The 27406-nt window shown below is 43.6% G+C and overlaps 9 protein-coding genes across 13 annotated transcripts in view; 4 read left to right on the top strand and 5 right to left on the bottom strand.

The window, feature by feature from the left end:
* LOC126563399 (ribonuclease kappa) overlaps positions 1–22389 on the bottom strand; it is a 443719-nt gene extending 421330 nt beyond the window's left edge. For 2 of the 4 annotated variants that reach the window (XM_050220038.1, XM_050220036.1), the window contains exons 1-3: positions 22218–22389; positions 21960–22079; positions 21764–21870 (exon numbers count right to left, since the gene is read on the bottom strand). In XM_050220038.1, coding sequence (XP_050075995.1) covers positions 21772–21870; positions 21960–22079; positions 22218–22286 — 288 coding nt within the window. In that variant the 5' untranslated portion in view covers positions 22287–22389 and the 3' untranslated portion in view covers positions 21764–21771. Of the gene's footprint in view, positions 1–21762; positions 21871–21959; positions 22080–22217 lie in introns of all 4 variants that reach the window. The other 2 variants (XM_050220040.1, XM_050220037.1) reach the window with 1 other exon arrangement.
* On the bottom strand, positions 472–1243 carry LOC126563460 (collagenase-like). Its single transcript, XM_050220104.1, has one exon. It carries the CDS (start codon positions 1232–1234, stop codon positions 476–478), a length of 759 nt encoding a protein of 252 aa, XP_050076061.1. The 5' UTR covers positions 1235–1243; the 3' UTR covers positions 472–475.
* Positions 9421–27406, top strand: part of LOC126562612 (transcription factor Jra) — an 80046-nt gene continuing 62060 nt past the window's right edge. Inside the window, exons 1-2 of one of the 2 annotated variants that reach the window (XM_050219163.1) lie at positions 9421–10072; positions 10149–10475. In XM_050219163.1, the coding sequence (XP_050075120.1) occupies positions 9427–10072; positions 10149–10471 (969 nt within the window). In that variant the 5' untranslated portion in view covers positions 9421–9426 and the 3' untranslated portion in view covers positions 10472–10475. Of the gene's footprint in view, positions 10073–10148; positions 10478–27406 lie in introns of those variants that run through there. The other variant, XM_050219162.1, reaches the window with a different exon arrangement.
* LOC126561950 (DNA primase large subunit) lies at positions 14462–16153 on the bottom strand. The gene has a single exon (XM_050218339.1). The coding sequence runs from the start codon at positions 16151–16153 to the stop codon at positions 14462–14464; it is 1692 nt and encodes a 563-aa protein (XP_050074296.1).
* Positions 14751–27406, bottom strand: part of LOC126561839 (tyrosine-protein kinase Drl) — a 483362-nt gene continuing 470706 nt past the window's right edge. Inside the window, exon 13 of the mRNA XM_050218172.1 lies at positions 14751–14841. The gene's annotated coding sequence lies outside the window, so the exon portion shown is untranslated. The remainder of the gene's footprint in view (positions 14842–27406) is intronic.
* Positions 16790–20494, top strand: LOC126561440 (structural maintenance of chromosomes protein 3). The gene is made up of 2 exons (XM_050217585.1): positions 16790–16823; positions 16904–20494. Exons 1-2 carry the CDS (start codon positions 16809–16811, stop codon positions 20492–20494), a joined length of 3606 nt encoding a protein of 1201 aa, XP_050073542.1. The 5' UTR covers positions 16790–16808.
* On the top strand, positions 22861–23496 carry LOC126560844 (uncharacterized). Its single transcript, XM_050216792.1, has 2 exons — positions 22861–23278; positions 23417–23496. Exons 1-2 carry the CDS (start codon positions 22861–22863, stop codon positions 23494–23496), a joined length of 498 nt encoding a protein of 165 aa, XP_050072749.1.
* On the top strand, positions 23518–24844 carry LOC126562277 (UBX domain-containing protein 6). The gene has a single exon (XM_050218738.1). The coding sequence runs from the start codon at positions 23518–23520 to the stop codon at positions 24841–24843; it is 1326 nt and encodes a 441-aa protein (XP_050074695.1). The 3' UTR covers position 24844.
* Positions 25856–26918, bottom strand: LOC126562818 (HMG box-containing protein 4). The gene is made up of 5 exons (XM_050219404.1): positions 26888–26918; positions 26673–26830; positions 26422–26601; positions 26105–26359; positions 25856–26036 (listed from the first exon to the last, which is right to left on the bottom strand). The coding sequence occupies exons 1-5, from the start codon at positions 26907–26909 to the stop codon at positions 25860–25862; spliced, it is 792 nt and encodes a 263-aa protein (XP_050075361.1). The 5' UTR covers positions 26910–26918; the 3' UTR covers positions 25856–25859.

The raw sequence follows: 27406 nt of genomic DNA, 5'->3' as shown, positions 1-27406 counted from the left end.
CAGGGTTAATGTTTTGTTATTGTGTAGTTTACGGCAGGAGGAAGGATGTATAGAGGAACGAGAACGGATTTAAGGGGAAAAGGATAATAAATCGATAGCGTTAAATCGCGAGACAGAGAACAGCCGTAAGCAATATTCTCGAGATGGCAGCCATCTTTGCGCGCGTTTCAGCTAGTCTGTACATATAGAATAAGAAAAACCAGCTACGATTGTAAAAAAAGATACCTTGCTAAGTCGCCTTAACTTTATTGGAGTGTTTCTGAGCACCATTGTAACTGTGGGATAAAAAAGGGAACCATTCCGGTGGATGCGGAACTCTCAGGTGTGCCCTCACAACTGCACACAGTTTCACACAAATGTTGGCGCTAGAATGTAAGCGAATAAAACAGATGCATTTCATTTTCATTTCTCTTTCTTTTTTGCTATATTTTTTCCTACCGTTTTTTTAATCTCATTTTGTTCAATTCTAGCTTTCTTACACACCAGTATGCTTCTTCACCCAATCTCTGAAGGCGGTAACACGTGCGAATGCAGCCGGGAAACCACGCTCACAGCCGAGCGCATGGCCGAAGCTAACCACACCGACCAGTGTCTTGTCTTCGGCCAGTACCAGCGGACCACCGGAGTCACCGTTGCAGGGCGATTCCTTCTCATCACCACGGGCACACAGGGTCGACTTGCGGACCACCAACGGGCTGAACGTTTTCTGGCACTCGGAGTTCGTGATGACCTGGAGCGTAGCGTACTGCAGCTGCTGAGATACTGGTCCACCGTTCTCCGTCAGACCCCATCCACTAACAACCACAGATTCGCCGGCAAAGTCATCGTTTCCAGTCGGCAGTCGGACAGGTTGCACATTCTCGTTGAACTCAACCTTCTGCGGTAGCTTCACCAGCGCGACATCGTTCGCCACAAACAGTGGGTTGTATTTCTCGTGCTTGAAGAACTCGGTCGACTCCAGCACCAGACCACCATCGAAGTCAACTGCACCGAGATGGACTTCCACGGATTTGGCCAACATTACGCAGTGTCCCGCCGTTAGAACCCACTCTTCGTTCAGCAGCGAACCACCGCACAGAGCACGCTGACCGTCGCCAACGTGCAGGGTAAGTCGCACCTGGTACGGGAACTGTCCAAGGGTAGCTGTTTCACCGTTCACCACACGTAGCCCGGGTGCTGCCTGGGCGAACGCGACCGAAGCCACCAACAGCAAAGCCACCGACACTGGTTTCATTTTGTCAGAGTTGGAATTACTTTCCCTTGCAAGTTGGTTCCTCGTTGGAAGAGGATGTGCGAACGAATTATGTGTTCTACAGGAGTGAGCTTTCTTTTTATAATCGATTTATCGGAATAGCTTGATAAGACGATCGAGACGGTTAGGCTACTAGCAGCGAGTTGTAGATTATGCCGAGACAGTGTTGAAGTAGCATTGCTCCTCCGGTTGCCGGTAGCTCTTGAAGTACTTTGTTTATTGTCCATTGACCCAGCATGAGAGGTTGGACTTGCCAGGAAAATTACTTCTTCAAGAGTACTGCATAATGTAGTCAAGTGTCTGCATGGGGTTTTTTTTTGTTGATTGCTATACCGGAAATAATTTCTAGCGGTTACCATTCATGCAATTGAATGCATTCAATTCTCTCATGGGAATAATTTTTAGAATCTGTTTAACTACTACTACATACCTTAGCTCTACTCAGACTCATTAATGCATCCTCGATAGCTTATCTGTAGTAGCTATTTTATAGATAATTGTAAATGGCTTGTGCGGTTAATCATTCATGAAGACTCTTGAGACACGAGAATTGTTCACCAAAATCCCGCCAATCGTGAGTGTCTGGAATCTTTATAGTTGGACTGTGCATTGTAATATGAATGGGTTTCGAGGTACTTGGCAATAAGCCATCAAATCGTTGTATTGAATGATATCGCACCTTTACAAAATTATGAACTTCAAGAAGCTCTTCAAAAGAAAGCAATCAATCTCTTCTGGCTACTGGTTTTACTTCAGAATTATGTTAATGATCTTTTGATTGTTTTATACTTTTTTTACTTTAATTTTAAATATTTCCGCTAAATAATACTGTATTATATGATCCGATGCTTCCGTAAAGCCAACTTCAACACGGACGATTCGAAAACCACGTGATTTTTAAAACGGTACATTTTTTATTGCAGCGACATCTAGTGGGAAATGTACATAACTAACTTACAGCTCTTTGCAGGGCTCTTTACCCAATGCAAATGATTTGATTTGAACACGTTGAAATTCTTTCCTCAATGCAAAAGACGGTTTGCATTGTTTTACTGTTTGTTTTATATTTTTACGAAAAACAATAACAACAAAGGCTTTTACTCATTAGAAAAAAGTTGAGACACTTTATTTACACGTCCAGTTACATGTTTATTACATTAAACTTGTTAGATAGAACAAAGATCTTTAAGAACATATTGTGAATTGTTTTTTTTCGCTTAACGACGAGAGAGGCGGGTTTGAGAGACGATTATAGTCTTAAAGAAAGAAAGCCTGGGAAATACGGGCAGACAATCCAGACGGGATTCGATTCTGGTCCTGTTTTATGAAGACCAGCGCCGCTACCACCTTGGCAACTAGATCCTCATTTATCTCCTTTTTTCGCTCTCATAAAGAATAATTGTGCTAATGTTCCCGTTCTTCGTTGGCCATGGTACCTAGTAAGGTTTTGGATTTATTTTTCTGTCTTCTTTAGCTTTAACAGGTGAGTCAGTCAGTCAGTCAGTTAGACAGCTAGAATTTATTTCTGAACCAGATTTCAGATTACAGGTTGCAAGAGAGCAGAGTTTTTTCAGCCGATCTTTTCTATGTATAGCCAACTAAAGTCATATCCTTTGTTAAGAATGTGCCTTACTCAAAAGCTAAGATGTCCAAACTTAAGAAGAGAAAATATAAATAATAAAGATATACCAGATACCGAGTACGCCCGGGATAAGGCAAAGAATAAGGAGGAAATGCCTTATCAATATGTAAAAATCTACTCAACACAACGGTGTTGACAATACGGCACTGGACCGTAATAATGAAATGTAAATAAATAAATAAAAAAGATATACCAGAAACAAATAGAAGAGATAAAACCATTGGGAAGATACAGAAGATAAAGTGTTGTGGAATATTTTACAAAATTAGTCAATTATTATCTTCTGATCTGAATATCATGAGTTTTTTTTTTTTTTTTGTTTCAATGTTACCTCAAACCTTCTTTTTGTTGGCTTAACTATTGTCAGACATATACTATAATGACGGAGAAGTGCAAGGATGCGGACGTGATTTGATACATTGTTCTACCATGTGAAGACCGGCACCGCTTCCTCTTTTGCGCCCGGTCAGGTCCGTGGTGGTACAAATAATGAGTTTAGAATTTATATAAATCATATCAAACACATCATAAATAAAGAACACAGTGAACTGATTAAAACAGTTCATTTAGGCCAAGCCCTGTTATATAAAAATTTACTTCACACTACAATATTTCCTTTTTTTATTTTATAGTATATTGAGCAACAAATTTCTTCTCATTCTGTTTTTGGTGATAGCACCAGATTACTTGCACCAATTATTTATTTTAAAACATAAATTAAAAAATAAACTTTCACACCTTTCCCTCCGATCGCCTCCACCTAATAACCGGCGTGCTCGCACGCTATCTGTTCCGGTGACGGCAGTAAACACTTGCAACGATGACGTCGTACGCACAGCTTATCCGGTTTCGTGCGCAGCATTAGCGTAAACGAGCGGTGGCCACCCCCCCCCTCCCCCCCCACCCCTTTCTACGCTAACCATGTTGCGCATTATCTTGGCTGACCATTCACTAAACTCGCAACCTGGCATGTATACGATCTCCCACCTGGTCCAATTCGGTGGGAATTTCCCAAGCGGTGCGCACGCATGCTTCTGCGCGATGTCCGCACACGGGCACGACTCATTCATGATTCTCTGAACGGCAGCCGTTACGAGCTCGAGCCAAATTGAAAACAGATGAAAACAAGTGATGCTAGGTTTGTGGGGCGTAAAAAATGCTCCCGCCAAGGAAATGCCTTACGTTTTCCCGCCAAAACGTGTGCAAGGCGAGTGAAACGTGTGTGTTGGGTAGTTGGGAAGGATTTTGATTTGATTTTTCTGTGATGGTTTTGAGACAATGAAATCTTTTAGTTTTTTGAATTATTATTTAAAATACAGCTTATCAAACGATTGAGTATATATAAGTCAAGAAAATTAGTTCAAATTAATTTACTGTAAGTGACTATTTTCGTCAACACTTAAGGAGCCACAGAAGATTGCCAATTTCATGTTTATATTTTAGTTCATATTGCGATGCAAGGACAACACTCACTCTGATACTATAATTGAAAATTAATTATTTTTTTTATTTATTTATTTATAATTAATAATGACGGTCCAGTGCCGTATTGTCAACACCGCTTGTGTTGAGTAAATTTTATAATCATCTTGATAAGGCATTTCCTCCTTATTCTTTGCTTTATCCCGGGCATACTCGGTTAGAAAATTAATTATATTTAAAATATTAAAAATATTTGGTGATGGCAGTGTTGAAGGAAGGGTGATTGGTTTCTATGAATTATTTCCATAAAAACAATTATTTCGTTGAGCTCTACTGGTATCAATCATTTTAGGTCAAGTACACAGAGGCATCCAATAAAATAAAATCAACAGCTATTGTAAATCAGCTAAAAATTAGATAGTGAAGTAAATTTTCAACAAATATACTTAGCATTTTTGTAAATTTTTGTTAAATATTTTGAAAACATGTTTGTACCATCATATGAATCATGAAATCGATTCTTATTCGCTTATTATTCGAATTTTTTTAAATATAAATGATTGTATTAACCAATCACCCCATTTAAGGGTCAAGTGTCCACTATTATTAAAAAAGGGATGAGCCTCCAGAGTTTCATAAAGTTACTTAAACAACTTAAGCCAATTATATGTTTTACCATTTTTACAAACATCCCAAAAAAGTAATAAAATTTCAAATACAAAAAAACAACAAAATTTGCTTCTCCCGCGTGATCAAGCGTTCAAAAACCGTCCATCACTGTACGCAATCCTGCACGAACAAGCACGCGAAAGAAGGACCTCAAAAAGAAGCAATCGAGAAACAAGCAAAAAAATCCCCAACCGAAGACGACCAAAGCCACGATCGTGGACGCAAACAACCAAGGGCAAGGAGGGATGGCCATGGTAAGCCCGCCGTGGTGGAAATAATTGTCCGATGAGTCATCACGCACTGGCACTGTTCGACCTGTATTCACTTCCTTGGACATGCTGCTTCTTGAAAATCCACCGCAAAAGACGCTCCCCGAGTAGGGCAAAGGAAACACACAACAAGTTGTTGGTGTGCTTTTGTCTCTCGCTCTCCTTCCTTCTCTTCGCTCGCTCACACATCTGAAACTCTCAAAGAGCAGATAAATAAAAAATCCCAGCCTACTACAGCGAGCATAGCGAAGCATATAGTGAAGCAGGATAGAAATAGCAACAAAAATATTCTGGTTGGCCGAAGGAGGGTAGAACTATGATGTCAGAACGTGGCTCGTTAGCGTGTTGTTTTCTGGGAGAAAAGATCTCGCCCAGGGCTCGTGTTGCAACGTGTTTCTGCTTATCGGTACCCCCCCTCCCCCTCATCGGGGTAGCGTTCCGTACCACCCTCATCCTTAAGTGCATTCTCTCTTTCGCTGCGACACTGCAGTTAAAATGCACATTCCCTTGCATCTCGTTCTCAGGCAGGCAGACAGGCACATTCGAGTCCCGGCAACCTGTTTTTTGTCGTTTTCGACCGAAGAGAAGAATAATATTGTACCGCAGTCGAACTGCAAGAAGTAGAACACGACCGTGCTTGTCCTTGGCGCTTAGACTGGCGGAGACGCGCTTGCGGTTCGTTCTTTGCTGCACGTTCTCCGTCGTTGACGTTGGCTGGAATTCGGCCGTTATCCGGTCATCCGAGACCACGACCATGTGGCGCTAGGCAGTTGGCGATAAGAGTGTGTTGCTGACCGTTTAAAAAAAAAGCGTTTAACAACAAATGGGAAACTGCTATCACTATCTAAATACAAGCAAATGTTAACGAATCATGTTTGTTGCTATTAGCAATACGGGGGCCGGCCAAACCGTGTTTTGAGATAGAAAAAAAATATATTTTTTGAATATTTAAATAATCGTTTTGTATGTATTCCGACTGCTTTTACGGAATTTATGGTTTATGAAATTTATATAAATATTTTCACATAAATCGGTACAACCGTACGGCTTTTGCTGCACTGCGAGTTGCAAATCAATTGAGCCCAAAATACGACACAAAGGTCAAAAACCTCCCGCTCCCCAGCTCGCTTTTTGTCTGCCAAAAAAGGGTGCAAAATGTGCAGAAAAAAATGCTCCGTTGCCTGTCGCACTTATAATTAATATTATTATTGTTATTATTCCTATCATCCATTCTGCCTTTTGTCACCTTCAACGTCTCCCACCACGTACGTACTTACGCACTTAGCTTCGAAAAAAAAGGATTCTTTCCATTTCGGTGTGCGGTCCGGAACCGGATTCTATGGGGCTGAAAGTATATGTGCTAAATAAAAGCTTTAGGTGTGACAGATGGTAATGGAGTTGTGAGGGTTGTGCGTGGGGAGTGGTAGGTAAACATTAGCGACCACCTTCGTACGATACACCCACCGCCGGCAAGCGAAGGCGCAAATTTTATTCCTCACAGTACGTTACAGCATTTAGCGACACGTCGTAACGTGTGTTAAGATATGAGAAAAGCTCAGTTTTAAAATTGATTTTATTGTTAGTTAGTTTATCAAACTGGTGACACACAAGATCACCTTAAAAAAGGATTGATGGTCGGCATGACTTAGATAGAAGATTTTTTTTCGTAATTACGGCCTCACGATATAGCTTCACAATCCTTCCGAGTAATATGCTATATGGAGGGCAGACATTTCCATCTCCATAATTTTTAATGCACCTTACCACTGGTGAGCTCAGCAAGAAGAATTTTAAAACCTAAACTTTCAAAAACCAGTCAATCAAAAGTAGTATTGTGTACTGCTGAAACAATTGAATCATTTTTGAATACATAAGGAACTTAAACTTTGATATGAATGCTTGCACATACAGATGGTAATACTGTATATTTATCAAGTATAACGAATCGATGGTTGTTAAAGAAAGTGTGATAAATAACTCCTTAAGTCCTTTGACAGCACCATCTGTTGGACGCTAGAGATCTTAGAACAGCAAGTCTTCTCAGTTTTTCGCGTAATTATGACGAACAATCTATTACTGGTTTTTCATCCATTCGTCTACGTTATTTTATTAAATTATTCTTCTATTTTTCAAACACATGCTCAGTTGGATCCACATGATCATCATGTGGCTGGATAAAATTAAATACTCACTTTACCGCCTGAACCCTTCTACATATTATTTAGGTATGAGTTTTATGAACTATAACGCCTCAGTAATGTATAATACTTTAGATCATTATTTTTATTTATTTTCTATCGCAAAAATAGGCCTGGTGGTGAGGATCGGACATGATCCTTTCTAGGTGGGATTAAATCGATGTACTTAGTGAATATTATATTATTATTTTTATTTCAGTCTCCCTTATTTATCTACAAACAAAAATCCACCTTCCATCTCGAAGCTTCCATCGTGCCAAAATTCGTACACCACTGTAGCCCCCATCGTCAGCACTGGTGTGGGGTACGATTTAACAGCTTTCAAACTCTTGCATACGCATCGCTTCGCATCCTCAAAACGCAGCACCCGTTCGACGGGTTTTGGGGTGCGCGGTACCGCAATTTCAAGCCGTGTCTTTTTAAACATTCCGCGGGCGAACAGCGCTCCACAAGAGACTCCCCAAAAATCGGCATCGGTATCGGATAGGTGGGCGGGTGGAAATGGGTGAAAAACAGGCAAAAATCGAACGCAATACACGCGCAAAAGCACAACCGCACACACGATCAAAGCACACGAGAAGCATGCACGGGTGTAGCAGCCAATCGTAGCGTTTGCCGATGACGTCTCGCGTGCTATTTTTAGCACCATGAATCATATGTTCCACGGGCGCACTACTACTACCCGCACACAACGTCGGGTTTTCAAGTCGGCTTCGCTTTTTTCCCATTCCCCATTCATTCGTTTATCTACTTTCGAGCCGGACGTGCGCGTGTGTTGTTGGTGCTTCTGCTGCTCGTGCTCCGTGTGTTTTTTCAACAGCAGCGATCGTTTTTTCCATCACCAGACCGACGAGAAACATTTTCCAGAACGCGCGGTTCAATGTGTGTTTTGTTATGGTTGTGTGATAGATGAAATATCAGTCCCGTGTCTCCCAGTGAACGGTACGGGTTGGAAAATTAACACAAGAAAAGGTGTGAAAAGCTAAGAGCAAATGTGACACCACCCTTTCCGAATACCGAAAGCAGTTAAAAACACGTAGAATAAATTAGGCGTAGGCCGCCTTGCATTGCGAAATTATACCCCCCCCTCCCCCACCCCATTTGTCGCAGCAGTGTGTGTTTATTCGGGCACGTGTTTGTTTGTGTGCGTCTTTCCGCCGCGCACACTTTTCTTATGGGCCGTCGTACTTTGTTGTGCCGCGCTTGCTGCTGAGTGGGACAGTTTCCATTATTATTGCGCGGTCTTTCGAAGTGTGTGTGAGTGTGTGTTTCGAGCTCGCCGAGTGTGTGTTGAGAGTGCGACAAAGCAAAGAACGACACAGTCGATAAAAACGTCGATGCTTAATTACAATACGGCACACATTTTCCAGACGGAAGTGGATTAAAATCGTCAAGAAAACAAATAACAGATCCAAGTGACCTTAGCGGAACAAGCAAAGCGAAAGAAACGCAAAGATAATCAGCAGTTCGCAGTGTGTATCTTTATGTTACGTGCATGCATGTGTGTGAGTGAACTAGCGCAGTGCTTCAAATTGCCTGTCATTTCCTCTTTCCCGTGTTTATTGTGATAGTTCCCGATTGTCGGGGGAAGTTGCTGGAGGCCGTAATAGATAATATATCAACACTATAGGCTTCGGAACTGCAAATGGTCCGCGGACGGGCCACTCGTTAACCTTCAAAACGTGATTTCTTTATGCACCACCGAAACGTAAAGATTGCAGCGAGAGAATGTGTCTGTGTATGAGTGTATAGAAACGAACAAGTGTCAGTGCATTCTTGGATAGGCAAAGAAAAGGCGAAGGTTGTTGTTTATCGTACGCAATTTGACATTTCGCGTTCCTGTGCCTAAACAACAAGCGTAAATATTAAAGTTTTAATTCCCCTGTGGCTTCCATCTGGATACGTGTAACTAGCCAGTGTTACGGCTCGGTCATCTAATTGAAACTCGTGTCATAAAAAACCCAAACCAGCAAGATGCGGAACAACGTGCTGAACAGCAAACACACCAACAACAACACGATGGAATCGTTCTACGAGGACAATAACGCCCAGTTTGTACCGTCCACTACGAACGGTGTGACGACGGGCAATGGGAATGGGTTGAAGAGGCCCGCCACGCTGGAGCTTAATCTAGCCCCCGGCAAGGCACGGAAAACGCGCTACAATGCATCGGTTACCATGCCCTCGGTACTCCCTTCACCGGACATGCAGATGCTGAAGCTGGTGTCGCCTGAGCTGGAGAAAATCATCAGCACGAACGCGACGCTACCGACACCGACACCGAGCGCTATCATCTTCCCACCGTCGGCCACGTCCGAGCAGCAACAGTTTGCGAAAGGGTTCGAGGATGCGCTGCTTTCCATCCACAAGAAGGACACTACCAGCAAGCTCAACCCGAACAACAATAACAACAGCAGTACGAGCAATAACAATAACGGTCCCAGTGCGAACATTGGTGGTCCGGCACCAGCGGCGGAACGGCTATGTCCACCGGCAACGGTCGCACCGACGACGGTGGTACCGGTAGTGGGTACGACCGCAAACAATCTAACCAGTACGGTTCTAGCTTCCGGCCACAATAATGGTATGAGCGGTGGAGAAATTACCTATACAAATTTGGGTAAGTAGTACTATTGATTGAAATCGATTCAATCATCTAACGACCGCTGTTTTGTTTTTTCTATCCATCCACACAGATTACCCGGGAGTTGTGAAGGAGGAACCACAAGCCGCCTCGAGCAATCAATCGCCCCCGGTCAGTCCGATCGATATGGAATCGCAAGAACGTATCAAGCTGGAACGGAAGCGATTGCGAAACCGGGTGGCCGCCTCCAAGTGTCGCCGGCGGAAGCTGGAACGCATCTCGAAGCTTGAGGACCGGGTAAAGGAACTGAAGGCTCAAAATTCCGAGCTGAGCGGTGTGGTGTGCAATCTGAAGCAGCACATATTCCAGCTGAAGCAGCAAGTGATCGAGCATCATAATAATGGCTGTACGATCACGCTGGTGGGCAAGTTCTGAGATGGTTCACGCAGTAGAAACTATTGTAGCCTTCCCGCTTTACTATAGGGGTTTTGTCCTTTTAAGGAGGGTATGTAGTATCCTAAAGAAACGTGCGCAGGACGTCGCAATTTAGCAGCAATAGTGGTAGCGATGCAAAACTACCCGAAAAAAGAAAAAAAAAACACACACACACACACACGAACAAAGCTTATTGCCATTGTGAAACACAGAAATGCCTTATCGTATTAGAGAAATTGATAAACTCCCACGTGGGAGGGAAATGTGCAAATGCGACGGAAAGAGGGAAGGGTAACAACAACAAAACAAAAACGGTGGATAAATCTAGTGTTAACCAATTATTGCGCTCTTTAAGCGAGATAAGTATCTGTACACACACACACAGCAAAAACGAAAAGGGACAAACGTGTTCGGTTTAGGGGAGGTATAGCGTTATAGGTTGTTGTAAGCAGTAGTAACAAGTCAGATTTTCTAAGGATTTATTTTAATGGTAGGATTCGATTCAAAACAAAACAAAAACAAGTGCTTCTAGTCGTTGGATTGAGCTTTTCCTGGACACGGTGTGTTACGCGTTCGAGATTCGAATTCATCCGTGTGCGTCCGCAATGCTCTAGTGTCATATGGGATAGTTTGTAAGCTTTACTCTCGTTTATTGTAATAGAAGGTTTTATTTAGCTGTTTTTTTTTTTTGTTGTTTCCCGCTTTCTTCGCTTTCCCAGTTTAATGTTTTCCAAAGCTCCATGTCCCGCAAACGTTTAGCCAGTGTTACATTTTCTTTATGCTTCTTTGTATGCTTTTTTTTACCCATCTTTCTTACACGCCCGCTTGAATAGTCAGCAAAAAAAAAAGCTAGAAATAGTTCATACATGCCATAAAGGAACTGGAACCATTTCCAGAAGCAATTGTGTGTACGCACACTGTGTACGTATGTTAACAAAATGTGAACAAAAATTGTCCACCGTTAAGGGTTTTAGAGAACAGGTTGAAGGCCCACACTGAATGCATGTTCTTCGTTCTCATTGATTCTCAGCCAGAAACAAGTTTTCTTTTTAGTTTGTTTGTATATTTAAATGTGCGTGCAATGTTGTGTGTATATATATATAGTAAAAAAAAAAAGCTATATTGTCGTAACGACACCCTAAAAAAAGTCAGTTATGTGCCAGCGTGTGCGGCGTAGTATGGGAAGGGCACCGTATGCTAAAATATACGAAAAGATACAAAACGATGCAATCACGTGCAACCCAATTCTGTTTGCTTCGAGAGGTAACAAAACCAAACCAAGGTATGGGGAAGCATCAGCAGCAAGGGTCATTGAACATATATTTATTTGTAAGCTCGTTTTGATTTCGTGCATTACCTTATTTTCGAAGATATTTACAAATAAAACGAACATTACAATTATTTTGCTAAAAAACAATTCATGGCCGTTAGTGGGAATTTTATTTCAGTCTTCATGATGGAATCGTTATGCTTATGCTGGTGCTGTTTGCAGCTGCTCTCAGCCGAACTAGCATTGCGTCATCATCGATGGTGGTATGTACTGGCGCGTTTGGATCTGTTGCGCTCGGCGTTCGGCGGTGCGGAGTTGTTGACCTTCACTCCCTTGGTAGGATTGTAAAATGTCTGGCGACGAACTTGTAGATGGCTTTGGCGGTGTGTTGGTATGCTGGGTGTGCTAAATACTGTGACGATTGTTAACACGTCCCAAATTCACTGCCCGAAGAAGAATGGCTTGCGAATAGGATTGCTCTAAAAAATGGAATGGTTTTTAATTAGCAAGCAATGTGGAGAAGTATTTCAATACTTGCGTTAATAGAAAAAGATAATTGCTATTCAAAATGGTGAAAAAATATAAATTTTCTAATGAACAATTTAACTATATTGTTACGTTTTTCCTTAAAACATATGCCAGTTTTAAACCTCCTGTTTTTTTTTAATTTAAATTATTTTAGATTAAATTGAGATTTAAACTATGATTTTGTAGACTTCATAGCGTAGCGTAAGATGGAAAAAATATTGTGATCATTAAAATTCAGTCAAAGCCTCTATAAAATGAATAAAAAAAAACTCATGTATCCCGAAGATCACTTCTTATTGCATACTTTCAGGCATTTAAATTGTTCGTGATACAATACACGGGTATGTTTTGTTTTTTTTCCAATAACATTTAATTTTACTATCTCTATCTATGTAACTATCTATCTATCAGCTTCAGCTTGAAACGTTTGGAATGCCAACAAAAACATGTTTTATCATGTAGAAAAAATAAGATTTTTGCATATTTTTAAAACATACTTTTAATCCATTTTTCAACTTATACCCCTTTTTTCTTCTTATCCACCTGCCCCGAGAAATGTTTGTATTATGTCGTGTTACAAAGCTTTTTTTCTGTTCGCCATATTTGCATGCATTTAGTTGAAAATTTTAAAAATTCTTCATCTTTTTTTTATTTCAACGCTATAATCTGCTTGCATCTACGAGCAATTGTTGGCTGACCAAAGTTTTTATTTGAAATTAAGCAATCTTTGTGTATTGTGAAACTTATTTATTTTGTTTAAATCAAACTTTTATTTATTATATGTGGCTTTTGTGAAATATAGTAGAATTAGGATATGACTTCAAATATCTCATAACGCTCATATTATATTAAATTTTTGCATATTTTCTCCCTTTTTTCTGACTTCATTAGTTTCTAATCCATTCCTTGATGGCCAATCGTTGTAATTTGCAGCTGAATAGCCTTTTTTCGTAACGGGAGCTTGTATTAGAAGATATTCAATGCATGATCGGCATTCGCGGATACGGGTGAAAATTTTTTGCCAGTCTTCACTTTACGTGTGCCTGTGTAATTGCTTGAATTACACAAAAGTGAGCAATAAGCCTTTCGTTTGAATTGTTTGGAACTATAACAAAGCTTTGAGACACTTCTTCGCCTATTTTCATTGTCTGTTTAATTTGATCTTGTGACTTTGTAAAAAGAAGTAACAGAAGTACGTAGATTTATATTGATGGTTATTATTTACTTAATCGAAAATATAGAATCTACAAAACGGAAAATCATATTTTCATACAAAAAGTATGTTTGGTGCATGATCATCATCATCATCATCATCATGTTGGCCTGCTATTTTAAAGAGCACGTCGTCGTGACATAGCCCGGTCAACAATAGATCTCCAGGAAACTCGATCCCTGGCTGCAGCTTCCCATCCATGTAGGCACCCGAGCTCCGACGGGTCTCCCTTGACCTGATCCAGCCAACGAACTCGCTGTGCTCCCCGACGCCTCGTGCTGAACTGGGGGTCGCTGACGAATAACTTCTTGGCGGGGCATTAGTCCGGCATCCTCAAAACATGCCCCAGCCATCGTATCCTGCCGGACTTTGCACCCGTCAGGATGTCCGGTTCTCCGTATAGCTCAGCAAGCTCGTGGTTCATTCTTCTTCTACAAACTCCATGCTCGAACACACCGCCAAAGATGGTCCGGAGGATGCGACGCTCAAACACGCCAAGAGCGTTTGCATCCTCCGCTCGGATGTTCCAAGACTCGTGGCCATATAGGACCGCCTGGCGAATCAGTGCATGATACGCTACGGCGCGTGCATGAAATTAATGCATGATATGCTACTGTAAACATAGAAGATTTTTTTGATTTCTCAACTCAAACTTATTAGTTAGTAACTAACCAAACTTATTAGTTAGACAACTAATAGCCATATCTTTCTTAAAAATTTCAAGCAAATATGTGACCAGCAGATTCAAAGTATTTAACTTTCTTATCCGGAAAAATGTAAACCCCCCTAACAAAACGTATGACCTGCACGTGTATGTCGTTGGAGTGGGTGAATTTTTGATCATTGAAAAGAAGGGTAAACTGTTTACTTTACTTATTAAAATGATCCTTTTATTTAACTATATTTGATCATTGTCTAGGCAAAACCAGCACAACGAACGTTATTAAGCTAAAAAACATATAAATACACCCGCTTAACATTACTCGTTAAACTCCAGCATATCGAAATCGTCATCTTCCCATTCCTGCGATGATTTGCTTCTTGTCGGCGTCAGTTGCTTCTTCTCGTACGCCGGTGCCGATTTTTCACTCAACAACGTACCGTCCGCCTCTTTATCCTTCGTTTCCATAATTTCCCACAGTTCCATATCCTCGGCACCGTTCAGTGTGCTTGAATCGGCCACGTAACTGTCCTGCGACGGTTGACTGTTTTGCTGCTGCTGACCGTAATTGCGGCGAGCCGATTGATTCGTAACATTGCTTTGCCTAGGCCGTTCCTTACCTTCCATCGTTAGCTGGCTAAGCTCAAAGTACTGGTTCGGATGATGGATGCCCTCTTCTAGCTTTGTTTCGTGGATCACTTCAAAGTACTTCCCGCACGCGATCTGGTAATGTCCCTTGGCCGCATATCCCGTTACCTCATCCGCATCGAGCGTACTTAAACCGTATCCGGTAAGTTTCATCTTCAGCGTGCTCGGGTCCAAATTTCTAAACGGACAGCCATGCGTTTCACCCGGACCGATTGGGGTCGTGATCACCTTCATGCAGGAAAACGGAGAATAATTGATGCGTGATCCTTCCTTGCCGTAATTGTGCCGGATCGCGTACGCATACTCTTTCTCGAACTTTTCAATCGGTACCTTGCCACGGGTAAGTTCCTCGCGCCAGAAGCGTAGCGCGTCTTCCATCGTAACGCCGATCGCTTTCAGGAACAGTGTGTACTGCATCCGTCCTACGTGCTTGAGATGGTGCGTTGCTCGTAGCGTATCGTGCACGTTGCGCATACAGAGGGCGAACGATTTCTTCGACAGCTGATCGAGACTTTCAATCGGAACGGAACCCATTTTGGCGACCGTATAGTTCTTGCCCGTGTACGAGGTGTGGATCGATTTGAGCAGCATCGAGAACCTTTCGTCGACTTCCAACGTGGGCAGCAAACGCAAATGTCCCTTCAGACCGTCCTCAATGAGCTGCTGGTGCTTCTTACCGATCACGTGTGCAAAGTGTTCCGGTGTAATGTACGCTGTGCCACCCTTGAGGAAGCATTTTCTATCGCGCACCAGGTTTAACACTTCGGTGAAATGAACCGCATAAAAGTCTTGCGTTTCTACCTTCAGCCGGGTAATGTTCATCGTGCTTGCACACAGATGTTCCGAAATGTCCAACTTCTCTTCGTCCGCCAGTGGTTTGTACTCTAGCTCGTACACCTCAAGGAAATCCTTTACGTCCCGCGTCGATAAACCACCAAACTTTAGCCTGAACAGTTCCATCTCCCGAGCAACGAACCACCGGCGTAACTCCTCCGACCGACAGTAGGCAAAGCGCAGGATAAAATGTGACAAATAATCCCTTCGACGTGCGGCTTTGCAGACATCATCGTTCACGTTGCCACGGGCTAGCTTGGCGTACGTACGAAGCCCTTCGTGGTTAACATCGTGCAGGACCGCTTCACGCCATGCCTCTGATGAAACTTTCGGGTTTTTCGCCGTAACCTGCTCGAGCAGGCGCAGCATCTTCAACCGTTCCAGTGCCAGCTTCTCGAACTCATCGATCGTCAGATCTACGATCGGGGGAATCAAATAAAAACACACGTTGTGCGGTATGATGTGCTCGAGCGCCAGATCCGCTGAGAAGCGCTTAGCATTCAGATAGTTCTGTCTGGAGTTGATCATATCGATTTTTGTTCTTTAATTTCCCTAAAAATTAGAAACACCAAACACTGCACAAATTCCGCCACCTTTTCGTCCAAAACAAAGCGACGTTAGCATTTGATTTCGCGCGCATTATTATGACAGGCCCTAACTGACGGCTGTCAGTTAGGGTTGTTTACGTTATTTTTGCTTCGTCGACGAAAAGTAGCGGTGCAGCAAATCGATCAACTCGACCAAGCGCGTCTGAGGAGAAGTTTGTTTATACAGTGGCGTCCTGCAAGAAAAAGTCATTTTTCTATTGGAAAAGTTTGTTTAAATTTGGTTGGGCTTCGCCTAGTTGCAAGCGCAACCGGTGGAAAAGTGGAAAACAATCGCAATGTTGCAAATAGAAGAGAAAAGAAGCTCATAAACCTGGTGGCATCTTGCTGCCGGATTGGCGTGTGCAGATCAAACGAAGGTGTACAGCATCGTGGCTTTTGGGCGAGTTTGCCCAATTTAAACGAACCTCAATCAGTTCCGGAGTGTTCTGTAAGTAGTTTTCATAGTGCCGTACTTTATGGAATCTTGCGTTTAACTATTTCGTTCTGCATCGCCCTCAGAACTCTCTCCAGCAGTGGCTTGCGATAAGAAGAAGAAGAAGACACATTAATTAAGGAATTCGTTTACACCATCAACGATGCATATAAAACAGGTAAAACGCTCGTCTTTATCTCTTAGGAGTTCACATAAAATCCTAACAATTTGTTCTTCGTTCGCCATCATCATCGCCAGGTCATCATCCAGGGCTTCAAGAGCTACCGGGAGCAAACCGTCGTGGAGCCCTTCGACAAACGCCACAACGTAGTCGTGGGTCGCAATGGTTCGGGCAAGAGCAATTTCTTCTACGCGATTCAGTTTGTGCTCAGCGATGAGTTTACGCATCTTCGACCGGAACAGAGGCAAGCCTTGCTACACGAAGGAACAGGTCCCCGGGCCATGTCCGCTTACGTGGAAATCATTTTCGACAACTCGGACAACCGTGTACCGATCGATAAGGAGGAGATCTATCTTCGCCGTGTGATCGGCGCCAAGAAGGATCAATACTTTCTCAACAAGAAAGTGGTCCCGCGGTCGGAAGTGGTCAATCTGCTCGAATCGGCCGGCTTTTCCAACTCCAACCCGTACTACATCGTGAAGCAGGGTAAGATCAATCAGATGGCAACGGCACCCGACTCGCATCGTTTGAAATTGCTCCGTGAGGTGGCGGGAACACGCGTGTACGACGAGCGTAAGGAAGAATCGATGAATTTGCTGCGCGAAAGTGAAGGAAAGCTGGAAAAGATTTCCGAATATTTGCGCACGATCGAGGATCGGCTGAAGACGCTGGAGGAGGAAAAGGAGGAACTGTCCGAGTACCAGAAATGGGACAAAGCGCGCCGTACGCTCGAGTACGTCATCTATGAAACGGAGCTGAAGGAAACGCGCAAACAGCTGGAAGAGCTGGACACGCAGCGCAAATCGTCCGGCGACAAGCAGCTGCTGCTAACGCAGGAAATTCAAAAAGCACAGGAACGGCTTAAAAATGCGCAAAAATCGTTAAAAGATGCCAAGAAGGATGTAGTTACGGCGAAGGACGAAAAGTCTGTGCTAGCGACCGAACATCAGCAACTGTTGCGTGAGAAAACCAAGCTTGATCTAACGATTTCTGACCTTTCGGACGAGGTACAGGGCGATAACAAATCAAAAGAACGAGCCGAACAGGAACTCGAGCGTCTGAAGATCACGATCGCAGAGAAGGAGAAAGAGCTGGAACAGGTGCGCCCACGGTACGAAGCGATGCGTCGCAAGGAGGAAGAATGTTCCCGGGAGTTGAATTTGAAGGAACAAAAGCGCAAAGAGCTGTACGCTAAGCAGGGCCGTGGGTCACAGTTCTCGTCAAAGGAGGAGCGTGATAAGTGGATCCAGGGTGAGCTGAAATCGTTGAACAAACAGATTAAGGATAAGATATCGCACCAGAACAAGCTGCAGGATGATCTGAAGAAGGACATTGCGAAGCAGAGCGAGCTGGAGAAGAAAATCCAGGAGCATACGGAATCGTTCGAGCAGCTGCGCGTTCAGATCGACGAACATAATAAGAACTTTTACGAGTTGAAGAAAAAAAAGGATCACTACCAGAGTTTGCGCAACGATATCTGGAAGAAGGAAACGGCCGTTACACAGACGTTGTCGGGGTACAAGGAAGAACTGGCCCGTGCAGATCAAGCACTTCGATCGATGGCCGGTAAACCGATCCTTAATGGGCGTGACTCGGTGCGCAAAGTGTTGGAAAGCTTCCAGCAGCGTGGTCGTGAGTTTGCAGATATTGCCAACGCCTACTACGGTCCGGTGATCGAGAACTTTAACTGTGACAAATCGATCTACACCGCCGTCGAGGTGACGGCCGGTAATCGTTTGTTTCATCATATCGTCGAATCGGACCGTGTCGGTACACAAATTTTGAAGGAAATGAACAAACAAAAGCTGCCCGGTGAGGTGACGTTCATGCCACTGAATCGTCTCCAGGTAAAGATCCACGATTATCCCGAAGACCCCGACTCCATTCCGATGATATCGAAGCTAAAGTACGAAGAGCAGTACGATAAGGCGTTGCGATATATTTTCGGCAAAACGCTCATCTGTCGTAATTTGGAGCGTGCTACGGAGCTGGCCAAAAGTACCGGACTCGACTGTGTGACGCTCGAGGGTGATCAGGTATCGTCCAAGGGTTCGCTTACCGGTGGGTACTTCAACACGTCCCGTTCCCGGTTGGAGATGCAAAAGAAGCGCTCCGAGTACAGTCAGCTGCTGCAGGAGCACGAGAAAGAGTTGGCCGACTTTCGGAGCGAGTTGAAGCAAACCGAGGCGAACATTAACTCGATCGTGTCGGAGATGCAAAAGACGGAAACGAAGCAGGGCAAATCGAAGGATGCGTTCGAGAAGATACAGGCCGACATACGGTTGATGAAGGACGAGCTGTCGCGCATTGAACGGTTCCGCAGTCCGAAGGAACGTTCGTTGGCCCAGTGTAAGGCGAATCTGGAGGCGATGACCAGCACGAAGGAGGGTTTGGAGAATGAGCTGCATCAGGAACTAATGTCGCAGCTGTCGGTGCAGGATCAGCACGAGGTGGATTCGCTGAACGATGAGATCCGTCGGTTAAATCAGGAAAACAAAGAAGCATTCACATCCCGTATGAGCCTCGAGGTGACGAAGAACAAGCTGGAGAATTTGCTCACCAACAATCTGTTCCGTCGCAAGGACGAGCTGGTACAAGCGCTGCAGGAAATCTCCGTCGAGGATCGTAAACGTCAGCTGACGAACTGCCGGAACGAGGTGGTCGCGACGGAAAAGCGCATCAAGAAGGTACTCTCCGACACGGAGGAGGTCGATCGGAAGCTAAGCGAGGCGCTCAAGTTGCAGAAAACACTCCAGAAGGAGCTCGAAACGTGGATCCAGAAGGAGAAGGAAGCGCAGGAAAAGCTGGAAGAGGACGGTAAGCGGATGGAAAAGTGGGCCACCAAGGAAAACATGTTGCATCAGAAGATTGACGAATGTACGGAAAAGATTGCCGGGCTGGGTGCGTTACCGAATGTGGACGCAAGCTATCAGAAGATGTCGTTGAAGTCATTGTTTAAGGAGCTGGAAAAGGCGAACCAGCATCTGAAGAAGTATAACCATGTGAACAAGAAGGCACTGGATCAGTTTTTAAGTTTTTCCGAGCAGAAAGAGAAGCTGTACAAGCGTAAGGCTGAGCTGGACGTGGGCAAGGATAAGATTTGCGAGCTAATGCAATTGCTGGAGGCTCGTAAGGTGGAAGCGATCCAGTTCACTTTCCGTCAGGTGGCGGCCAATTTTTCCGAGGTATTTAAGAAGCTTGTTCCGCAAGGCAATGGGCATCTGATCTTGCGTACTACGAACGATGCCGAGGGTAACGATATGGAGCGTGAGGTAGAAACGTCCGACGAATTTACCGGGATCGGTATCCGAGTGTCGTTTACGCAGGTCGATGCGGAGATGCGTGAAATGAATCAACTGTCCGGTGGGCAGAAATCGTTGGTAGCGTTGGCGCTCATCTTCGCCATCCAGAAGTGTGATCCGGCACCGTTTTATCTGTTCGATGAAATTGATCAAGCGTTGGATGCGCAGCATCGCAGTGCGGTCGCGGACATGATACACGAGCAGAGCGATCGGGCCCAGTTCATTACGACCACGTTCCGGCCGGAGCTGATGGAGAAGGCGCACAAGTTCTATGGCGTGCGGTTCCGGAACAAGGTAAGTCATGTGGATTGTGTGACAAAGGAGGTGGCGCGGGACTTTGTCGATGATGATACTACGCACGGTTAGGGCACGAGCGGACGGGTGGGATATTTTCTCGTTCTCTTATTTATGTTTTGTAACGATTTTATTTAGGAATTTTCCTTTTCTTTGTGTGTGTGACTGGTGGGAGAGTGTGAGACTGGACACATTTTAATTTCGGAAATGACCTACCCCTTTATTAGTCATTACAAATTCGACCATATTTATTTTTTAAGTGCATAAATTCTAATCGTTTTCAGAAACAAAGACAAAAGTTAAGCACTTTTCATAAAAACCCGGAACACAGATTTTAATTATTTAAATTAAACCTGCAATAGAGGCACACAGGAGAAGGAAAGTTCTTTTTTAATGCTTAAAGTACACTTAATCGTGCATAATTATGAAAATAAGAATAAAATAGAAAACATTTTAAAGAATCCAGACTTTTTTTGGTCGTTATCTTTAAGAAACGGTAGTTGGTTTTATCTATCCTCTATTAGTTTAACGTGTATTTCGCGTGTGCATCTCTACGTCACATTGTAGAATAACGTAACTTTTTCGATCCGGAGAACGAAAATAAAGAGCTACAAAATTTTAAAACTATCACGCCTTCGTTTGCTCCATTCAACATTCGAACAAATAATGAAACAGAAAACAAGTTTCAACGTAAACCATATCTGCAATTGTTTTATTACATCAATAATCAACACAATTGTAACTATTAAATACTCGAAAACAAGGGAATTTGTTGAGCTGGTTCGAACGCGGTGACACTATTTTGGTTTGGATTTAAATGTTTCATAATATATTTACCGATTCTTTACAATTATCACTCCAGAGTGTACGCTCGTGTACAGAGATGGAAGGGAAAGAAAACGGTTGCGTCCTCCAGAAATCCATCGGAACCAGTTGATGTAGGAAGGGATGTTGATGTCTGTATACATGTAGAACCGGGCCTCTATTCACGTTTGTTCACTGTATGGCTCATGGATAATAGGTTCTCTATTAGGCGATGTTACGATCTTATTGCTGCGGCCTATCTTAGGACATCCGAGTAGGGAAACGGAACGGAAGGATTTGTGTGTTTTTTTTCGAACGTGTGTGATGATGATTGCGTTCAACCGCGGGGTGGGGCAACACGGAATGTTGTTCGACGGACGAAAGGGAAACTTAATGGTGACGGAGCAAAACACATATTTACATCGTAGGATAAAGCGGATCGTTTAGAAGCAGCAGCTCTTCATACTAAGGTGTTTCTATCCTTCTTTGCGCTTTCTGGGAGATGAAGATGGGTCTTTCTCTCTCTCTCTTTCTGTGGGTGGAATTTAGGCAACCGTCGAGCGGCTGTTTGCATGGAACTGTTGGACCGAAACTACCAGCGTCACGACATAGATACAGGCAGCAATCCAGCAGTTGTATGCATTCTGAAAACATGAAACCGGGTTGTAATTAGACATTCATTTAAAGCTACGGATGATAAGCTATCCCTCGAGGGCATTGTAATTTTAATCACCTGACTGTACGCGACGTCAGCGGCCGCATAGAATTCTTGCGGTGTTGGATAGTGCTCCTCCAGCGGTAAGTCCTCGATCAGGGCGACACTGTTGATGTAGTAGAACACTCCCATCAGCAGCTACAAAGGAAACGGAAAAATGGTTCACAAAACACAGGCTCCCCGAGATGAGATCCGATTATCGATTTATCATCCCACCATTCGGGATGGGATGAGACATCACCGATAAACAAACGGGGGACACACGGGCTCACTTACCAGCTGGATTATACCCCAGACGGAGATAATCAAACCGCACAGGGAAAGTTTCGGTCCGCAGATTGGCATTTTCTGTCCGGTGTCAATACTGGGGTCGGAAAAATGTGTGCAAAAGCGCAAAATACGGCTGCCCGAGAAAAGTATCTGCGCCCTCTCGAACAATTGATCACAAGACTCTTTTTTTGCACCAGCCGTCAAAAACGGGTCATGTGACAGCTGGAACAGGGCTGTCATCTGCGGTTGGCTGAGATGAGGGCGTGCGCACACCGCCGGTTTGCAGATTTGGTTTGGTTTGGAATGGTTTTGTCTTCTTAACGATGAAATTTCATTAAACTGAAACATAATCATGTTATAAAACCAGCTTTGGTGAGCGTTTGATAACCACCTTTGTTGTTTTTTCTTTAAATTTATATCATGAACGGATTGAAATTCACACTCAATCCCAACTCAACCCGCAAGCTGCAAATGTGCAATCCAATCCATCGATCTATTTGACAGCAAAACAACGAAAAACGTAAATATCGAACATTGTCGATTTTGCAAACTTGTGTGTCATTGGAAATCTACCATCTGTGGAGAAAGCCTTGTAATATCGTCTTTTTTTCCGCATATAGTGCTACCCTTTTTCTGCGCATCCGATTCAATGTTTTTCGATGCACTTTCGTCACTGAACATTACCAAGGTGCTATCGGACTATCTGCTTCTAGTGAGCAACTCCGTGCGCAGGCAGTTCAATCCATCATCAGCTGCAGTACCATCGTCGCCCTTGCCAGGAACAGTAGACAGCCCAGCAGCACCGGCTGGCCACGAGGGTGGTGAAAGTGTCGGTGAATCTGTCGCGTACGAGTTGAATCTACTGAACACCGGTTGGTGTTTCCTGTGCGAAACTTTGCAGCTTGCAAAGTTTGCTCTTGGCAGCGGCGCACGGTGGTTGGATTTTACGGATTTTCAGCTGTTTTTGCTGCAGATTTTCTCCACAATTCTATTGGGGCTGGTGGTGTTACTCGCGCTATCCTGGTGCAAGTACGGCAACCGAATAACGAATCGCTTTATTCGTCCCAGTAAGTATCGATCGATGACTCATCATAGGATGGGTTTCTTGTTGTTGTCGAATCTCGAAGATTGGCTTATCACAGTGATAAGGAAAGATGGGGAGAGGAACGAAATAGTTTGAAAACTGTCTTCATTCACTTCCGTAGGTACAGCAAAAGAAATCGAAGAGTTGAAGCTTTCCGTTGCCCGGTTGAATCTGCCCAAGGAACATACGCCAAGAATTTAAGCCACCAAGAACAACCGAACAATGGCACCGAGCAAGATAAAGAACTTTTTCCTTAAGAAGAGAGCAGAAGCCAAGCTAAAGCTTGGTGTTACTGGTCCAGGCCGGAAGCTGAATTCGGAAGCACCACCTCCATCGGCGAAGGCCAGCTCGTCGAAGCAGAAAGATGTGTACATCCCGCCGAAACGTAGCGAACTATCGGCGGAAGCGAAAGCAGCCGCAAATGCCGCACTAGCACGCTTCGAAGGCAAGGACAAGAAAGAGTTTAACACATCGCTTGCGGCAATCCGGGCACAGGTTCGGAAGGAGCTGGAAGCGGAAAAGAAAGCCAAAGAAGCGGGTCATTCATCGGACCACGGTGAAACGGGGGACCAGGATACGGCGCAGGAGGCAGCCGCCAGTCGTCAAGATTATGCCGTTCGTGGCGTATTTTTCCGCTGCCCAATGATTGGGGACGAAATTTTGCCCTACAAAGAATGGAAAGGAAGAATCAAAGAGTTTCTGTACGAACAGCTGGCCGCCGACCGGGGACTAACGGCGTGCCTGATCATCTACAACTGCAACCCCAAAGATAAGGCGGAATTGTGCATCGAAACGCTTACCAAGTGCATCGAAAACATCGTCAACAATCCGAACGAGGAGAAGTACAAGAAGATTCGCATGACCAACCGTATGTTTTGCGACAAGATAAAGGTATGCGAAGGTTCGCTCGATTTTCTCCACGCAGCCGGTTTTGTGGAGATTGAGCTGGACAATGAACCGCACCTGATATGGTCCGAGGATAACATCGATCCGGAATGTTCGCTTGAGGTTCTGCTCGAAGCGCTTAAGGCTGCCGAACCAATCCCGGTTGAGCTGGACCGTAATTTGCAGGTGTTGCTACCGTCGCAAGTGAAGCAAAGCAATTTGCCACCGGACTTTTTCCGAATATCGCCGGAAGAAATTAAGCGCGAACAGCAACTGCGCACGGAAGCACTCGAGCAGGCGCAAATACTTAAAACGAAAGCAATGCGCGAGCGAGAAGAGTTACGAACGGTAAATCGGTATAAATTTTCGCTCGTACGCGTCCGTTTTCCGAACGGTGTATACTTGCAAGGGACGTTCAGTGTGTACGAAAAGTTTGGCCAAGTGTACGAATTTGTGCAATCATGTTTGATGCACGAATCGGCCGAATTTTCGCTGGTATTGCCCGGTGGGCAGAAATTTGACGTCCAAGAAGATCTGGACAAAACGCTGTACGATCTGCGGCTAGTGCCGACGGTGGTGTTTAACTTTATGTACGAGAACGAGTCGAAGAATCTGACCGACTTCCTGAAGGAAGAGTTGATGCTGTTGATCCAATCGTTTTAAGCTCTGGTAGTACCAGCAAACTAATCAGTCCCCCGGCCTTTATGCGTTTAGGCACGGTGTTAAATTATATATTTTTAGTAACACAAAACAACAATATTATCTACTTCGAGGCAGCAGCTGAGCGAAATAGCGAACGAATTAGCAGCCCTGTATGTAAAAGCAAATCCTTGTAAGGTGTGAATAATTGTGATCAGTGAGATAAAATAATGCAAATAAAAGTACAGATGCAGTACCCAATAGGCATGGGTCTGTTTACTAACCCTATTGTCAATGACTGCCTGCCTGGGTAAGTTTTGCACTTTTATTCCTGAATATCTTTTGATAGGGAAGTCATGCACACTTGAAGTTTATGCCCAGACCAATTTATTTGTCAGCTTTTCGAGCAAAAAGACATTTCTTAAACTGGTTTTAGATCATTTGTTTCGATTTTTTCGATTCGTACCCGTGTAGGTATATGTTATGTATGGAAATCGGCCATTTTTCGGATAGTAAGCTTTTATCGTTTGATCTACTCGATATTCGCATGAAATTTTCAAAAAAGAGGGGACTTTACGAGAAGTTGTTTTTTTCTTGCTTTTGCTTTCAAAGCTGAAAACTCCATACATCTACCATAGGCAATTGACCTGAGTTTTTCTTTGAAAATTTGCAATATTTGTAAATAGTAATAATAATAAATAAGCTAACTTATTTATTTTCCTTAAATCAGTAGCAAAAATTGCTTTTGTAAGCATTTTGTTGTAGCAATACGGTCTGGCCGATTTACAGGAATAAAAAAAAAATGTTTTGTAGTATAGAGGAAATAGGTGTGAAAATATTTTGCCAGTAATCACTTACGTGTTTTTGAGCAAATGTTTCAATTATTAAAAGTCGCAAACTCCCATACAAAATACAAGTGTGTTTTTGGTCGTAGACACAACAGTTTAATTCGCCCAAAGGAATAAGGACTGAAAATATCACGTAACAAGAATTAAACTAAAATGATTAAATGTATTAAAAACGGAAACAAAAAACCCCAACTATAAACCGGGCATGACGTAGGCAATATTATCCAGCGTGGTTCGGAACAGTTCCCGCAGATGGTCGGAATTACGGTCTAATCCCGGTATTTGAAGCGTCAGACACATCAGTGGGCCTAGCGAACAAATTAAACTGTCCAATAGTACCGACAAACTGCCGGAAACTGTTATTTGTCCCTGCAAGGCAGATCGTTAGCATTATTGTCCATCTCCTTTTAAAATAGTAACAGGCACATTTCACTTACTTCGTGTTCCTTTAATCGCTCGCCAATAATCGTTAAACTGTCACCCAGCAGGCTAAGATGTGCTGCTACATCGGTTGGCATGCAACCGGCGGTAGGCTTTGCCGGAACAGACTTTTCCTTCTTTCTGTGAGCGATCGAGTTGGTGTGCGTTGGTTTTGTACGTTTACTCGCTTTCCTACGCTTGGTAGTGGTTCTGTTTCCCGTTTTTGACCCACGACTGGAGCGTTTACTTTTATCGTTTCTCTTTTTCGCTGCCTGTAATTGAGCTGCGTTAAAGATGCATGTTTTTTTTTTGGGATAATTTCTACCCTTCCTACCTTTTTCTTCGTTGCAGAATCAATCACTAGATCGCCCTCGCTCTTGTCGCCATCATCTATCGGGGTGTACCCATCGTCCACCTCCATCGTATCCTCATCACTGCTGTACGATTCGCTTCCGCTCGATCCGTTCGAGTGGGACTCATCATCATGCTCATCCGATTCCGTGTGTACATCCTCCTGAGGTGAAAGGAAGTTCATTCGTAAGTATAGTGTGATCGAGAGGTAGGTTGAAAATACGGATAACCAACCTGTGAGGAGGAAAGTTTAGCCGAATTCCGAACCGTAGTACTTGGCAGTTTCTTTTGCTTCGCTTCAATATCATCCGGCGATTGAAAGTCCATTAGTTTGGTGGGTTTCTTACAAACACGTCCACTGCGCGACACGACGCCCGTCACTTCCTGCTCGCCTGCAAACGATCCGGATTTACATTAGAGGTAGAAAACAGTGCGATCGATAAACTTACTGTGAGTTTTTAAGCTTTCCATCGTGAAAATTTGTGTTCGCGATTTTTCTCCGCTACGAAAGAGAAAGGAAAAGAATGTTTTCGCCTGTTTGTTTACATCCGACGCACTCGTTTGACGCACCCCATCGGTGAATGTCAAATGTATGTGGAGTGTGGATATACACTAAGCAAAATAAGATTAGCACCACCAGGTTTTTTTTAGCACTATTTGGAAAATTTAGTTTAGTTTGGAATATTAGTTCAATCTATTTTTGAACAATTCTGAATCATTGCATCGAAATTTGTATGAGCAATTCAAGTTCAAGCTGATATTGGGCCGATATTTGATAAACTGATGCATAAATTACAGTAAAACATCAAATCAGTTTGTATTTTCAAGACATTTTGAGTGCATGTACTTCGTATGTTTTCGAATGATTGCGATAAGCAGTGATTTTATGCCCAATTTTATAGTTTTCAGGGTATACAACTTCACGAGTACTCAGCATTCATTAGTACGACGACGTAACAGGTTTGTTG

This window comes from Anopheles maculipalpis, chromosome 3RL (assembly GCF_943734695.1).
Source record: "Anopheles maculipalpis chromosome 3RL, idAnoMacuDA_375_x, whole genome shotgun sequence".
NCBI classification, from domain to species: domain Eukaryota; kingdom Metazoa; phylum Arthropoda; class Insecta; order Diptera; family Culicidae; genus Anopheles; species Anopheles maculipalpis.
This window is presented reverse-complemented; position numbering and strand designations above follow the sequence as displayed.